The sequence below is a fragment of the Budorcas taxicolor genome, chromosome 11 (assembly GCF_023091745.1).
Source record: "Budorcas taxicolor isolate Tak-1 chromosome 11, Takin1.1, whole genome shotgun sequence".
Classification (NCBI taxonomy): Eukaryota; Metazoa; Chordata; class Mammalia; order Artiodactyla; family Bovidae; genus Budorcas; species Budorcas taxicolor.
This window is the reverse complement of record NC_068920.1, coordinates 108,223,004-108,240,203: the sequence shown is the minus strand read 5'-3', so window position 1 is coordinate 108,240,203 and position 17,200 is coordinate 108,223,004. Positions and strand designations below refer to the sequence as shown.

The 17,200-nt window shown below is 46.6% G+C and overlaps 1 protein-coding gene across 1 annotated transcript in view; it reads right to left on the bottom strand.

Moving 5' to 3' along the window:
- The window catches only part of POLR1A (RNA polymerase I subunit A), an 84,214-nt gene that overhangs the window by 18,799 nt on the left and 48,215 nt on the right, over nucleotides 1-17,200 (bottom strand). The window contains exons 15-21 of the mRNA XM_052647986.1: nucleotides 9,148-9,297; nucleotides 7,387-7,570; nucleotides 4,722-4,804; nucleotides 4,448-4,606; nucleotides 2,697-2,795; nucleotides 1,572-1,724; nucleotides 229-311 (exon numbers count right to left, since the gene is read on the bottom strand). Of these exons, the coding sequence (XP_052503946.1) occupies nucleotides 229-311; nucleotides 1,572-1,724; nucleotides 2,697-2,795; nucleotides 4,448-4,606; nucleotides 4,722-4,804; nucleotides 7,387-7,570; nucleotides 9,148-9,297 (911 nt within the window). The remainder of the gene's footprint in view (nucleotides 1-228; nucleotides 312-1,571; nucleotides 1,725-2,696; nucleotides 2,796-4,447; nucleotides 4,607-4,721; nucleotides 4,805-7,386; nucleotides 7,571-9,147; nucleotides 9,298-17,200) is intronic.

Sequence of the window (17,200 nt, the reverse complement as noted above, 5' to 3'; positions counted from 1 at the left end):
CTTCCTGTAAACCTCTGAGTTCACGCTAAACCAATCCTCTAGAAGGAGAAGAATGCTGGCTATTTTCTGTCTCAGAACACCCATGGATTACTTTTCAGAAGTTTTTTTTTTTTTTCTTTCCCAAAGGGATCTTAAGCAAATTGGCAATGAAAATGTGAAAAAGTGACAGAGCTTGAATGGACCCGGGACGCTGAGCCACCTGAAGGTGGCAGGGCAGGCGCTTTTTACCTCTGGAGGTAGCCGGAACGGCTGGTCTTCACAGCAGTGTCCACCAGACCCTCTCGCCCAGCCATGCAGTGGAAGAAGAACTCCTGTGGGAGAAGCGGGAAGGTCCAGGGTGGCACAGTGAGGACAGCCTGCTTCCTGAAGGGCGGCTCAGGCCAATGTCCCCAGCAGCTCTGATGGCTCTGATGACGCCAGAGACATCTGCCCTCCCCTAGGGTGACCTCTGTCTTATCCTGCCTGAGAGCAGAGGGACAAGTGGAGAAGGGCCAGTTCTCATTCTCAGGAGTCCATCCGCAGCGCCACACTCCATTTTTCAAACAGAAATGGCACTTTTGCCTCATCACATAGTGTTCTCCAAACTTCCACAATGAGACATGCGTTTGTAACAATGATCGGCAAACGTACATACATCCACACACGTGTGTGGATAAAGATACATGATTCAAGCTAAAACTATGAAATTTTATGAAACGACCCCAGCCCTCACTCTATCACCCTACTCTATTTCATCACATAAAGCCAGTTGCTATCTTTTACCATGGTTTCATGATTCACTTAGGGGTCGCAACCAGAGCTCAGAACTCTCTGGTCTACATGAGCTCTCCACCACCCTTTGCCAGAGGCCATGGACAACCACTGGAGAGTCTGTGTGAGACCAAGAGAGAAGCCCTGGGTGTAACCGATGGCCTTGACACAACAGGTCAGTCCTCTTCACAACCTAGATTTAGTTGTCTGACCACAAGAGGCGTCTTTGCAGAGACGCACTGGACTAGGGAACAGAAAGCCCTAATTGAAAAACCATTTCTCAAAGTCTGAAGAGAAAACCCTTCTCTTAGGGGAGAGTTCTATCGCTGATGGAAGAAAAACTAGGCATTTGCTACAACTGGTCAGTTTCCCCAGGGTCAAGGAAGAGCCATGAGGCTCTCTTAGGGGAGCTTTGAAAACTAAATCTCTGTGATGCTCCTTTTGGCAATGGAGAGCACTCTGGCGAGGGCTCCCCCTTCCCCAGCTGCCCTCAGAGGCAGGGAAGAACCGGCTGAGAGAAGGCACGATGCAGGAAGAGGTCGAGCTGGGCCTGATCTTGTTCGTCTTCCCACTCATCAGCAATCCTGCCTGAGCACCCACGATGTGCCAGGCACCGCCTTGGGCTCTGGCATTCCGAAGGTGAACATGATGCGGCTCTTACGGTTCTCAGGGGCCCCTGCCATCTAGAGGGTAAGCAAGGATGTGGTGGCATTTATTTACTGACTATCTTTGCTTAAAGCTGTTGGTGAAGGTCACAGGCTTCCTACTCCTGAGTGTAGAAATGAGGAGGAAAGCCAAAAGGAAAACCAAAAAGTACATACCGGAGGCTTGATGCCAGTGAGGAACCTGCCAGTGACGAAGCCGCCAGCCCTGGGGGTGAATTCGTAAGGCTTGAAGCAAGGCAACGACTTGCCGGATGCCATGAGCGGGGGTCTCCGACCTTCTAATTCGATCTGGCCCAGCAGGCATGAAATCTGGGAGAAAGGAAACCCAGATGGGACCGAAGACCCACACACGCCTTAAGTGATGCTCTGTCCCAACAGGGGATGGAGCACCTGCTCTTCAAGAAAAACTGCATGGAAATGGAATTCCTGAAGGTCAACCTACATTTCTTAATAAACCAGGAAAGCTGATGTTTCAGGAAAATAACTGTATCGTCCTTTCACTGACCGATTAGAATTTTCACATTTGGGGTCAGTTGAAATAGACAGTGCTTTGCAAAAGCAGTCATGTTTCAGAAGAATCTCATGTTATACCTGAAAGGGACCTCCCTAACATGGAAACTGAGATGAGCAGAAAAAATAGTTTATTGTGATCCTGAACATTCTCAGGTCAAAAGAGAATGAAACTGCCCAATAATGCTCTTGGGGACAGTGTGTCTGGATTTTACTTAGTCAAAAGGGCTTCCTGATGGCCTCGAGCCTTGTAAGCCCATTTCTACTGTTCTGTACTCACCAATGAGATGGTCCTTAAGACTCTCTCAAGGTCATCAAATTTAAGAAAAGTTGCTAAGATTTGTGAAATCATTGTGATAGCACTGCAACATGAAAATATATAACCATACAGTATCTAAATTTATAATAGGTATCTGTATGATACACTATGGAGAAGGAAATGGCAACCCACTCCAATATTCTTGCCTGGAGAATCCCATGGACAGAGAAGCCTGGTGGGTCACAGTGCATGGGGTCACAAAGAGTCGGACACGACTTAACATGTACACACACGATACACTATCTGGATATTTATCTCTATGTGTCTACAACACCGGCATGTTAACAGTGGTTAGCTCCTGTACTGATTTCTACACACACTTCTGTATTGTGCAGTACTTGGCATGCTTTACATGGAACATGGATTCTTTAAAAAACAGAAACAAATCTGCAAAGTGCCTCCTACAACCACCCCAGCCTTCTGCCAAGCAGCCAGCCCGCCTTTGCTCACACCTGCATGGTGTTCACTGTCGAACCTTTGGCCCCAGACTGCACCATCATCTGCAGATTGTTCTCTGGGAACTGTCTGTGCAGACCGAAGGGCATGCATGCCTGCGGAAGGAACACACACATCGGTCAGTGACTCCTCCTTGGGAAGCTCGGGTTCAGAAGGTAAATGCGGGAGCCCACTTAGACTATGAATCTGGAGAGCAGTGCCAGATCCCATTTGAGGTTAAGGAGAAGTCTTGTCGGCATTAACCCTTTGGCTGGAAGCCCTAGAAAGAGGTCTGAAGAATGGCCCCGGGTGCCACGCTCTCGACACCTCTGCCAGGAAGCCGGGAGGCAGATGCAGAGGGGCCAGCATCTTTAGTTCGTGATGCTGAGATGCAACTGATTAAAAATAAAACCTAAGGCGGTGCTCTTGGGAACTTACCCATTAGAGCATGGCCTGGCCCCGGACAAGCAGCCATGATGACCAGTGCCCGTGTCATACTCATATCTGCCAACAAGCTGCCCAAGCGCCAACCAGGCGCTTCGCCTCAGCTCCTGGGACAAAAGAGTAGCCAAAGCCCCCAGGTGGACTGGGGAGATGCTGTGCAGAGGTGGGGGTGGCTCTGAGTTTATCTAAGCCTCTTCCTAGGGATGCAGACACCCACCCTCACACAGGAGAGACAAGGTGGATGTCAAGAGACAGAGGAAAAGAAATACAGTAATTCTGAGGCGCTTGAGATGACCCCCACCTGCAGCATCCCCAGTGAGCCCTGGAAGCTGAGCCTCCCTGTTCTCAAGCAGTGCTGGAAGGCTGGAAGCAACCTCGCCTTGCAAGGACAAAACTGTACCAACAAGGTCTGCTGACAGCCAGTCAGAACTGAGTCAGCAAACACTGACTTCTGCTAGGCTTGGTCCTGCCTCCCTTTCTCCTCCTCAGGTGGGGTGTCAAGGCCCAGGAGGCCGGGATGAGGGCCAGTGGGCTCCTTCAAGCCGCAGGACTGGGAGCCCCAGCTCTGGGGCAAGAATGGGGCTCCCTCTCCTTTCTCAGCTGCGAGGCTTTGGAGGACTGGCAGAGTGGTCAGACCTCACCCAGGACTCTGTGCAGATGAGTTCCTGAATCCTGCCAGCAAATCCGTAAGGCAGGTGATCTTCCCATCCCTGCCCCAGGGGAGGACACCTCGCTCACATGACACAAGGCCAGAGATCTCACAGTAAGTCCATGGAAGAGCCAGGATTCAAACGTGGGCCTTCACCCCAGCTGTCCTACACACGCAGCACTGGAGGTGCTGATCCTTTACTGTGCCCCTCCGCCCTGCAGAGGCCCCTGGAAAGACTTTCTTCAGTCCCCTTTAAGGCCATTACCCTACAATACAAACATTTAAAACGACAACTACTGCAGAATTCCCTGGCGGTCCAGTGCTTAGGACTAGGCGCTTTCATTGCCGAGAACCTGGGTTCAACACCTGCTTGGGGAACTAAGATCCCGCAAGCCAGGTAGTGTGGGAAAAAATAAATAAATAAAAGAAAGAATATTGCAATGCCTTCATGCTCAGCATTAATCAAAGGAAGACCTCTCCAGACCCTAACTGAGGGTACAAATCCCTTGGCTTTTCAAAGTGATCAATTCTACTCGCCCCATCTTGAGTGTCACCTAGTCAGCTGTTCAATAGTCAAATTGCTCCAAGAGGCCCAGAGTGAGACTCAAAATGTAATTAAAAAAATACCCCAGCACTCAAAATGGTGGTGGTAAGTGCACATGCCCCAGGACTAACCTTGTTAATTTCATTGCTGTAATGGTTCACTTCCTCCTTGAACTTCAGGTCAATCATGTTAAAATCCCTCTGGTCTTTATTCAGATGGGCATCCTGCCATTTCCCTTGGACCTCATCACATGACGCTGCCTCTGGCAGGTTTAACGCAGCCCTGACGGCCTAGGATTAAAAGAGGAAACACTGGAGGCTGCAGGCAAGGGAGGAAGGTGTGGGCCCCATCCTGCTGGAACCCGACCGACTCTGCTGTAGGCGGTAGCCCCCAGGCCCTCCTCACCCGTGGCCCACAGTGGGTGGACTCTTTAATGATTCCATGTCTCCTGACATCCGCCTTTGGCTTGACCAAAATGTCTTCTACTCCTGTGAAATAAAAGAGAAAAGTCTGGATGCAACTGGGCCTGACTTCTCATCAGGTTGTGAACTTGGTGAGGTCAGGGCATGGGGCACGGTAACAGGCACCCAGACAGCACCTGAATAATGATGGTGACATCCCCATCACCTCAAAGAGACTGCTACCATCTCTTAAGTGCTTACCATCTTACAAATGACAAAGCTAAGGCTCAAACTTGAGCCCACAGGTACAGAGGTAGAAAGCCAACCCAGGGCCAAGTCCCAAACTTGGCCACCAGCTACAGGCCCTCCATTCAATAAAAACAAGTTGGATGCATGGGACAGAGGTGAAGATGACATTCTGGGTGAAAAACTGGGGTTGAGGAAAACAGAAGAGGGAGGGGGCAGACATCCCAGTTTTGACTTCCAGAAATCACATGTCAGCAAGGACTGCACTATATAGTGGTGAGAAACGTGGGCAAGCACACACAGACACAGCCAAGCCTGGCTGACTGGGACAACCATTGTGGGGTCCTCTCTTGCTCTGGAAGGAAGAGTGCCTGGGCCACTTGAATGAAGCCTGTCCCTCTGGCTTCAAATGGCTAAGGAATTCCCCACCTTAGGCAGGAAGTCTTCCCACTTCATTTTCTGTCTATATTTGAGAGCTACTGACCTCACCAGTCCCTCAGCCAAGGTCTCAGGGGGAAGGGAATTCAAGGCTGCAGTGTTGCAAAGCTGGGCTAAGATGTCTGGGACTCCCACATGCAATGTCCTGGAAGCCTGAGTGCCTCTAAAGAACTTGAGGAGGAGAAAGAATCTGTCCCTCTGTGAGCAAGCCACACCATGACAATGGGCCCTTCCACAGGGTCGGCTCCAGGCCATCTTGCTGTCCCTTCAGTGACCTCTGGCTGCGAGGGCTGAAGGCACTTCCATTAGCCTGGACTCCCCTCTAAGCTTGACGCCCAGCTTGGCCCTGCTCCCTCTCAGTCTCGGCACCAGACAGTCTTTGCACTTTGGCCAGTTTCTCCTCGGATCACGTGCTGAGCAGAGCCGCTTGTTAGGTTTGGTGATGAGGTCACAGTCTGGGTGTGGATTCTTCCTCTACTTTTTAAAAAATTTATTTACTTTTGGCTGCGCTGGGTCTTCATTGCTTTGCTCGGGCTTTCTCTAGTTGTGGCGAGCGGGCGTTACTCTTTGTTGCCGTACGTGGACTTCTCATTGTGATGGCTTCTCTTGTTGTGCAGCACAGGCTTCAGGCGTGCAGGCTTCATTAGTTGTGGCACACAGGCTTACTTGCTCTGTGGCCTGTGGGATCTTCCTGGACCAGGGAGCGAACCCATGTCTCCTGCAATGGCAGATGGATTCTCATCCACTGTGCCACCAGGGAAGTCCATCTACTTTCCATTTTTAAAGACATTTGTTCAAGGAAGCTCATCCAAGAAATATTGTGAGAACCAGGAAAGAGCTAAAATGTCTAATAACAGGAACTGGTAAAATTAACCATGGTACGTCTACAAAAGCAGAATAGTTTATAGCCACGGACCTGAGGAAGTCAGTTTATATTTGCCCACAAAAGGACATTTATAAAACATTATCTGTAAATGGTGGAGGGGAGCAGATTACAAAACACTAGGTATTACTGCAGGAACCCCTTTTTTTCTGAAAGTATTTATACTTGGAAAGTCTAGAAAGACACGTATCAAGTCAATATTGGTGTTATCTCTGGCAGTTGAATGCTGGGTGATTTTTCATTATTTTCATGTCTGTGTTTATTTTGACTTTTGCACAATATAAATTTTATAATTACGATTGCCTTGCTTCAGGCCAATCAGCAAACTCCAGCAGACCCACTGGCTCCCTGTCTGCACGTGAGCCAGTCCATGAACTCAGTCTCATCAGCTGGATGATTCCCACGCTTGCTGGGGGTCCTGCTTAGTGCGAGGCCTGACACCCATTCCTCATGCATGGGAAACTGCAGAAGGGCTTGGGCTCCGCTATGCACACTGAGACATACACCGCTCTGAATGAGCTCATGGCATGGAAAATATCGGCCCCCTTGTTTTCTTTATCAAAGTCAACTTCCTAAAACAGTGGGCAGTCATTTCCAGGGAGACAGCTCCTCTTTCTGTCTTAGGATCACTTGACAGGTCTGCCCCAATGTGGTGTTTCCAACAGAACCTGCTGTGTCGGGAGGTGCGGGCCGTTCTGACAACGGGGAAGACTCCAGGTGGAGTGCAGAGTGCCTGAAAGATTCTGGAAGGGCACTTGCAGGAGAGAATGGAGGTATGAGTGTAAAGAAAAATCAGTCTAGGAGACTGCAGACTGTAAACAAAGGCGTTGAGAAAGGGACAGAATGGAAATGCAGATGGAGGGGAGGGGCGTCACTCTGTGCTGTACGAAGAGATGAAGAGACTGGGGTGGTATGGGTGTGTGGGGGGTGGGGAAGCACGGAGAAGAAGCAAGGCTGTGCAGTGCCACGGGAGGCCCCGTGAAGATGCCCTCATGAAGGGAGCCCGGCTGTTCCCCTGGAGCCGGGAGACACCCTGGCCGGTGTGCTGGCTGCGGAAGCGGACTGAGCGGGGTGGGGCCCCAGAGCCACCTGCCTCACTCACCCAAGGTGAAGCCTCTGTAGAGCTGCAGGTAGGCGGTGAAGAGGCGGGCCAGGCAGGTGAGAACCCTGCCGCTGGTCTCCCCACCATAGATCTCGTAGCAGCAGTGGACCAGGCCGTAGGCGGAGCTCCCGTAGTGCGCCTTGTCCAGCACCCCGCACAGCAGCTCCCCTGCTCTGATGATCACCTGCGGACAGATGGCCACTGGCGCTGGGTCGGGGGAGCCCCCAGCCCCTCCCTCACTCCATGTCTTACTAACCTTATAACCCTCACCTGCCTCAAATTCTTGATGCAAAGAAAGAGATAAAGCCGGTGAGCACACAGAGAACAACATTCAGGGCTTCCCTGGTGGCTCAGTGGTAAAGAATTCATCCGCCAATGCAGGAGACGTGGGTTCAATCCCTGATCTGAGAATATCCCACATGGCCTGGAGCAACTAAGTCTGTGAGCCACAACTACTGAGCCTGCACTCCAAAGCCCGGGAGCCACAACTGCTGAGGCCTGTGCTGCCCAACAGGAGGGGCCACTGCAGTGAGTAGCCTCCAGGCTCTCCGCAGCTAGAGAAAAAGCCCACGCAGCAATGAGGACCCAGCACAGCCAAAAATCAAATAGAATAAAAAAAAGAACATTAAACAAAATTCTTTTTCGGGGACTACACCCCCCCTTCCCACTACAGACAGTTCAGTGTGTTCCTACGTGCCCCACTCCCATCACCCATCCGTTCTGACTTGGGGTCACATATCCTTGACAAACACTTGGTGACTGAAAAGGAGTACATTTTGCGTCTAAACTTCGTAACTGTGACCTTGGCCTAGGCATTTCCTCCCTGGAACCTTGGAGTAAGAAAAACATAACCTTTCTAATATCCTTTAAGGCCTCAATTTGTACTTCCCTAAAGCTTGTTTCAAGCATCAGAAGCTAATTTAAAGAAGGATTTCTAGTTTGAATTTAAATTTAAAACTAAAATTTAAACTTCTAGTTAAAGGATTTCTAATTTAAAGAAGAGTGCTGCACACATTAAGCGTATGATCTACAAAGGAAAAGAAAAGGGGCAGCTTGGGTTCTATTATGAATGGCATGTCTGTTAGACCCTGCGACAAAGCCTTTGTGAGCGGGGGCCCTGGGGATACTTCCCCACTAAGAAATCTTCAATGTGGGTCACAGTCTCACTCTCCTGCAACAGCGCTGTGTCTCCAGGGTTTGGCTGTCCTGGAGCTGCTGCTGAGGCCTGGTTCCTAGGCATGGAGCTGGGAGGTGTGAAACCTCAGCACAGGGTGATGATAGCCAGCCACTCACAGGTCTCAGGTCTGCATTTCCAAGCTTTGCAAAGTTTGAGGCCTTCTGCTGGAAGAGCCTTCCCAAGCTGGTTAAGAGCTTTATATAAGAGTCAAGTGCTAACGGTAGGGGATTTCCCTGGTGGTCTGGTGGCTAAGAGTCTGAGCTCCCAAGGCAGGGATCTCAGGTTCAATCCCTAGGTCAAGGAACTAGATCCCAGATGCCGCAACTAAGAGTTCACATGCTGCAACTAAAGATCCCACTTGCCACAACTAAGACCTAGTACAGCCAAATAAATAAAGAAAATAGAAAATATAAATTTAAAAAGGAATGCTAGTGGTTGACTCTACATAGCTCGGTACAACTCTTTCCTTCAAGGCATGACTCCTCTTTCTATGCATGTGCCTCCACTTCTCTGTCTTGGATTTAAATCAAGCCGCCTAAACCTGGGACTGGAAGTCTCCAATGCACACAGCTGGGCATCCATACCTGGGACTCGCACATGGAGTCGGGGTTAAAGCCGGGAACGGGCCGAGGAGACTCCTTCACCCAGGCCTTTCCGCCGATCTTTGCCTTTCCTGACAAGTTCAGGGGGATATGGTCCTCTGGGATTATGTTGATGAGCAATGTGGACACAACCTGGAAAGAAAACGAAGACAAAGCTGATGGAAGAAAGAAAAGCTGGTAAGTTTCCTTTTAGGTCCACTTGTCTTTCTTAATCCTGAAAGGCAGACAACTTCATTCTGATGAGCTATAGGTAAAGCAGAAAAAAAAAAGAAAACCAACCAACCACCACCACCACCACCACCAACAACAAAGGGACAGTTTCTTGTCTGTGGGACAAGCTGAGAGCAGATTTTTACTTTTTTGCTTATGTGATTTATGTATAATGTACAGGATGTGAGAGTTGGACCATAAAAAAGGCTGAGCACTGAAGAATTGATGCTTTCAAACTGTGATGCTGGAGAAGACTCTTGAGAGTCCCTTGGACAGCAAGGGGATCAAACCAGTCAGTCCTAAAGGAAATCAACCCTGAATTCATTGGAAAGACTGATGCTGAAGCTCCAAAACTTTGGCCACCTGATACAAAGAGCCAACTCATTGGAAACGACCCTGATGCACAGAAAGATTGAGGTTAGGAAAAGAGGGTGACAGAGAATGAGATGGTTGGATAGCATCACTGACTCAATGGACATGAGTCTGAGCAAAGTCTGGGAGATAGGGAAGGACAGGGAAGCCTGGTGCGCTGCAGTCCAGGGGTCACAAAGAGTCGGACATGACTGAGCAAATGAACAACAACAGGATTAGAAACACACACACACTACTAAGAACCTCACTTCTTAGAGTGCATAACCCCCTGACCTGAAAGTTAAGTTCCTGAATAGATCGAGGGAAGAAAAAGAAAATAAATTGCTGTGGGCTCACAGCAGAGAAAGATTTAAATTCGTATGTGGTTTAAAAAAAAAAAGAAAGAAAGGAGGACAGCAGGATTGAAGGATGCAAAGGCAGCCCTGCCATGTCAGCCCCAGGACCGGGGTGAAGGTCCAGGAATGCTCACTGGAAGCATCCTTCTCCCATTTTCAGACCACATCAAAGCACATGACAACTGTCCCATACAATCAGTAACATCCTCCTGCAGAAGAGCATTGACTTTCTGGCACCAAGGAGGAAAGGATGTGAAGACTAAGAACTCAGAGCTTTCCCTCGAAAGAGCTTCACAGAGGAGGCCCAAGTATCTGACTGAGCAGTGAGCTGCAGTGAAGCTTTGAGACTCTGGGGGTGTCCCAGTGTCCACTCCATCATACTGGTCATGAGTTGCGGGGCAAATGGTTCTGCTCTCTCAGCCTTAGCATTGTGCATGTGTAGAATACAGTTACGATCCGTTCATTCATTCAGCAATTATATGTCGAGCACTTACTATGAACCAGGTGCTGGGGGGAGTGGTGAATAAAACAGTCGCCGCCCTCAGCGGAGGCTCCAGTCCCAAGCAGATCCACACTTTGGAGGAAAATAAAGTGGGGAAGGAACAGCTAGGGTAGAGCAGGGGTAGAGAGAATACCTGGGATTTTGCATAGGATAGGCAGGGCCTTACCACAACGGAGAAGGGAGCCCAGAGGAGGTCAGATCATTCATTTCTGGCAGGAGGCTTTTCATTCAAGTGTAAAGGAAAGGTATTTGGAAGATTTTGATCACAGGAGTGACGTGCTCAGATTCCACTTTTAGCAGGATCCCCTGTTCCACATACTGACCTGGCCAAAAGTTCCTTCGGGTATCCCATAACCTGTTACAGAGAAACCCGAAGGAACTTTTTGGTCAATCCAACACATTCCTGGCCTGGACTTCGAGGCTAAACCAATGATGCAGAGAATAAGCCTCCCAAGTGACACTGACAAGAAGACTTGGCACTTTAGAAGCACTCATTAAGGCAACGTGAGTGGGGAGCATGCAGGACGGAGCCTCTGTGTGGGGCCCAGCACAGGGCACACTGGTGAGGTGACAGCTTGGCCGCCAGATGGGCTTCCACACGATTCACTGTTACAGAGCTGATCCCTGAAATCGATTCGACTGGAATTAATTATGGCTACTTGAAAGGCTGGGGAGCCCTTCTGCTTAAATCAGTATGGCCATCCACTCAATCTGTTGTTGCTGAGTTGCTAAGTCGTGTACCACTCTTTCACAACCCCTACAACTGGACTGTAGCCTGCCAGTGTCCTCTGTCCATGGGATTTCCTAGTCAAGAATACTGGAGTGGGTTGTTTTTTCCTTCTCCAAGGGATCTTCCTGACCTAGGGATCTAACCCGCTTCTCCTGTGTCTCCTGCACTGGCAGGCGGACTTTTTACCACCAAGCCACCTGGGAAGCTCTCATTCACTCTATGTGTACATATGCTCAAAAAGTCATGTTCGACTCTTTGCAACCTGCCAGGCTCCTCTGTCTATGGAAAATTTCCAGGCAAGAATACTGGAGCAGGTTGCCATTTCCTCCTCCAGGGAATCTTCCCAACCCAGGGATCAAACCCCTATCTCTTGCGTCTCCTGTATGGGCAGGCAGATTCTTTACCACTGCACCACCTATGCAGCTACTAACAGGAGGTCAAGGGAGGCAACTTCACAAACAGCCCACATGGGAGCAGCTGTACCTGGGATGACCATGGGTCAGTTCTGGAGAGGCCAAGAGCATGCATTCCCAAGGAAGCAATAGGCTTGAGGCAGGCAGACCGGTTGGACAGGTCCTGGGGCAGCGAGGGGGTAGGTAGGCGGGGCAGGGTTGGAGGGCGTTCGGAGCCATCGGCTGGCATCAACAGCTCTTTGTATGCCTGTACCAGGCCCATAAAGAAGGTTCTGTATGTACACAATGGGGTCAGGGCGGTTACGAGAGCAGCTGTCTTTTCATGCATGTGCTCCAGGAGCTGGGGAACAGCTGGCAACAACATTGTTACAGAAAGCAGACAATACTCCTTGTATCTCCCAGGAAAACGACCAGGGAGGTCTTGGCCCTCAGTCTTCACAAGGCAGGCACTGGCAGGACAGAGGGTAAGGAGGAAAGATAGCAGGGTGCCTTCCCTGGGATGCTGACTACAAGCTGCACTTAAACCACAGTGCCACATGCAGACATACTGACCAATGGAACAGAAATAAGAGTCTAAAAGTAAACCCATACCTCGGTGGCTTATTGATTAACCAGAACATTCAATGGGGCAAGAATAGTTTTATTAACAAATGATGCTGAGACAACTGTATAACTACCAACAAAAGAATAAAGGTGGACCCCTATCTCATAATACACAGAAAAATTAACTAAAAATGTATCAAAGACATAAATGTCAGGGAGAAAACCATAAAACTCTTAGTTGGAAACACAGCTGTAAATCTGCGTGACCTTGGAATTGTTAAAAGTTTCTAAGATATAACACCAAAAGTACAAGGAACAACAAAAAAAGTTGATAAATAGGATTTCATAAAAATTTTTAAAAATTATGTGTCAAAGGACACTGTCAAGAGAGAAAAAAAGAACCCATAAAATGGGAGAAAATACCTGTGTTCTCATATATGTGATACAGACCTGGTAGCCAGAATATATAAAGAAATGTTAGAATTTAACAATAAAAAGACAAACAACCCAATTAATAAGTGGGCAAAGGGCATATATAGACATATCTCCAAAGAAGATATTACAAATGGCCAGTAAGCACATGAAAAGCTGCTCAATATTATTAATCATTCAATTCAGTTCAGTCGCTTAGTCGTGTCTGACTCTTTGCAACCCCATGAATTGCAGCACGCCAGGCCTCCCTGTCCATCACCAACTCTCGGAGTTTACTCAAATTCATGTCCATCGAGTCAGTGATGCCATCCAGCCATCTCATCCTCTGTCGTCCCCTTCTCCTCCTGCCCCCAATCCCTTCCAGCATCAGAGTCTTTTCCAATGAGTCAACTCTTCGCATGAAGTGGCCAAAGTACTGGAGTTTCAGCTTCAGCATCAGTCCTTCCAATGAACACCCGGGACTGAACTCCTTTAGGATGGACTGGCTGGATCTCCTTGAAGTCCAAGAGACTCTCACGCGTCTTCTCTAACACCACAGTTCAAAAGCATCAATTCTTCGGCGCTCAGCCTTCTTCACAGTCCAACTCACATCCATACACGACCACTGGAAAAACCATAGCCTTGACTAGACGGACCTTTGTTGGCAAAGTAATGTCTCTGCTTTTTAATATGCTGTCTAGGTTGGTCATAACTTTCCTTCCAAGGAGTAAGCGTCTTTTAATTCCATGGCTGCAATCACCATCTGCAGTGATTTTGGAGCCCAAAAAAATACAGTCTGACACTGTTTCCCCATCTATTTTCCATGAAGTGATGGGACCAGATGCCATGATCTTAGTTTTCTGAATGCTGAGCTTTAAGCCAACTTTTTCACTCTCCTCTTTCATTTTTTATCAAGAGGCTTTTTAGTTCCTCTTCACTTTCTGCCATAAGGGTGATCAAATTGCCAACATCCGCTGGACCATGGAAAAAGCAAGAGAGTTCCAGAAAAACATCTATTTCTGCTTTATTGACTATGCCAAAGCCTTTGATTGTGTGGATCACAATAAACTGTGGAAAATTCTGAAAGAGATGGGAATACCAGACCACTTGACCTGCCCCTTGAGAAACCTATATGCAGGTGAGGAAGCAACAGTTAGAACTGGACATGGAACAACAGACTGGTTCCAAATAGGAAAAGGAGTATGTCAAGGCTGTATATTGTCACTCTGCTTATTTAACTTATATTAATCATAAGGGAAAGGCAAATGAAAACCATAATGAAAAACTACTTCACAAGATGGTTATTTTATTTTATTATTATTATTATTTTTTGGCTGTGCCACTTGCTTATAAGATCTTAGATCCCTGATCAGGGTTCATACTCAAGCCCTGGGAATGAAAGTGCCAAGTCCTAACCATTGCACTGCCAGAGAACTCCCCTAAGATGGTTATTTTAAAATAAAAGAAAAATAAATGTTGGTGAATATGGAGAAATTGGAACCCTCATGTACTATTGGCGGGGATGTAAAATTGTAAGCTGCCTTGGAAAACAGTTTGGTAGTTCCTCAAAAAAGTTAATTCCCATATGACCCAGTGACTTCTCTCTTAGCTATATATTCAAGAGAATTGAAAGTACGTGTTCATATAAATGAGTGCATCAGTTTCATGCACCAGTTATGCATGAATACTCATTACAGCCTTATTTGTAGCAGCCAAAAAGTGGAAACAAGCCAAATTATCCATTTATCAACTGACAAGTGAATAACAGGTAGAATATCCATACAATGGAATATTATTCAGCCATGAAAAGAAATGAGGTACTGTTTATGCTACAATATGGATGAATGTTGAAACCATTATGTTAACTAAAAGAAACAAGCCATAAAAGGGTACCTATTGTATGATATCATTTATATGAAATGTCTCAAACAGGAAAATCAATAGAGACAGAAAGTGATTGCCAGGGGATGGGGCAGGGAGGAATTAGGGCTGAATGCTAATAGGAACAGAGTTTCTTTTGGGGATTATGGAAATGTTCTGGAATTAGACAGTAGAAATGGTTGCACCACAGAGAATACACTAAAAATAAGCACTGAATTATACACTTACTAAAAACGGTAAAGTTTACGGTATGAATTATATCTCAATTAAAAAAAAAACAAACAAGGCTGGCAGACAAGATTCTGGGTCTCTTCCTGCACTAATATTGTAGAAGTGCATAATTTACTTTCTGGTCATAAACTATGCTAGGAATAAAAGACCATCCACAATATTCTCAGGGAACTAAGATCCCACAAGTTGCATGGTGTGGCCAAACAGGAAAATAACTGGACACTCATTAAATATTTGCCATTAGAGGGACAGTTAAATCAACTATCAGTTCAGTTCAGTCGCTTAGTCATGTCCGACTCTTTGCAGCCCCATGAATTGCAGCACGCTAGGCCTCCCTATCCATCACCAACTCCTGGAGTTCACTCAAACTCATGACCATCTTGTCGGTGATGCCATCCAGCCATCTCATCCTCTGTCGTCCCCGTTTCCTCCCGCCCCCAATCCCTCCCAGCATCAGAGTCTTTTCCAATGAGTCAACTATAGAATATCCATATTACCGGGTACAACACAGAATAGGTTAAGAAGAATGAAGTCAATCTACATGTACAGACAGAGAATGAACCCCATAATAGACCATTATCATAGCACGCCTACTCAGTCGTGTCTGACTCTTTGCAACCCCAAGGACTGTAGCCTGCCAGGCTCCTCTGTCCATGGAATTCTCCAGGCAAAAAGACTGGAGTGGGTTGCCATTTCTTACTCCAGGGGATCTTCCAGATCCAGGGATCGAACCCACGTCTCCTGCACTGGCAGGCAGATTCTTTGATCACTGTGACATCTGAGAAGCCCACAGATCATTAAATGAACTAAGTATGTCACAAAGCAACTACAAGAAATATTCTATCACCCTAGCACATGAGAAGAGTTAAATAAACTTCTTGCCATATCTGAAGTATGTTAGGGTGGTTCAAATTGCCTGAAATAATGGGATTTCTTGAAATAATGGAAATAACGTCATTCCCTTTGGAGGACCTGACAGCTCATTTAAAGTAAGCCATCTTACAGATCAGTTAAAACTGAGGTCCACATACCTATGGATAAGGAAAATGCATGTCTCAGGCAACAGAATAACATGGATAAAGAAGCAGTCTGAAATACAAACTCAAAACTGACTGTCAAATCTAGTCATGGTTCATGGTTCCCCTGAGTAGGTACATGATTTCATTTTTATATCTTCTCTATGAGAGTATGCACTTAGATGAACAATGGAATTGGAGAGAGAAGAAATTTTTCCTTTTTCCTTTGATATTACTATCTCTTTAAATAAAAACTTACATTACACTTCTATAGTTAATAAATGAAATCAGCAAGGTTGTGGAATACAAGCACAATATACAAAATTAGTTGTATTTCTATATACTAACCATAAACAAATAGGAAATTCAATAAATAAAATCATCTATAATAGCAATACCTAGGAATGAATCTAAGAAAAGATGAACAAGACTTCTATGTCACTGAAAGAATGGAATATTCAGTACTGGAAATGTGTCCATTCTCCCTAAAGTGATCTGTAGATGCAATGTAATTCTAATAAAACTCTTAGTAGCTATTTTTTGGCAGAAATGTACAAGATGGCTTTGAAATTTATATGGAAATTCATGGGGCCAAGAATCTTCAAGACAGTCTTAAAAAACAATGCTGGAGACTATACTATCAAAAATCAAAACTTATTATAAAGCTACAATAATTAGAGTGTAGTATTGGTGCAATGGAATCAAACAACCAAAGGAACTGAAATGAATCCAGTAGACCTACATGTATGCAATGAGTTGATTTAGGACACAAGAGATACTAAAGAGCAGAGGAAAAGCAAACATCTTTTCATCAGTTACGTCACGTCAACAGGATAGTCCTCCAGGGAAACAATGAATCCTGACCCCTACCTCACACCAACACACCCACAAAAACCAACTCTGGGCAGAAGCAGAGCTAACCGCGAATGGCGAAACAATAAAACTGCTCAACAGCGACACAGAGACATATCTTAGTGACCTTGGGGCAGGCAAATAATTTTTATACAGGACTAGCCACAAAAGGCAAACCCTGGTGAATTATATTACATAAAATAAAGAGCTTCTGATCATTAGAAAACAGCGTTAAGTGAAAGGGCAAAAAGGCTGGCCATCAAGTAGAAGGTATTTGTAATACCTATAATCTGGTAATGGACCTACACAAGGATATACTTCTAAAACTTATCTATTAATAAGAGAATGGCACAGGATTGAAAACAGGCAAAAGACTTGAATAGGAACTTCACAAAAGGTGATATCCCAATGGCCATAAGGATATAAAGAAGTGCTCAAACTCATTTGTTACTGTGCGTCCTAAGTCTCTTCAGTTGGGTCTGACTCTGTGTGACCCTATGGACTGTAGCCCACCAGGCTCCTCAGTCCATGGGGTTCTC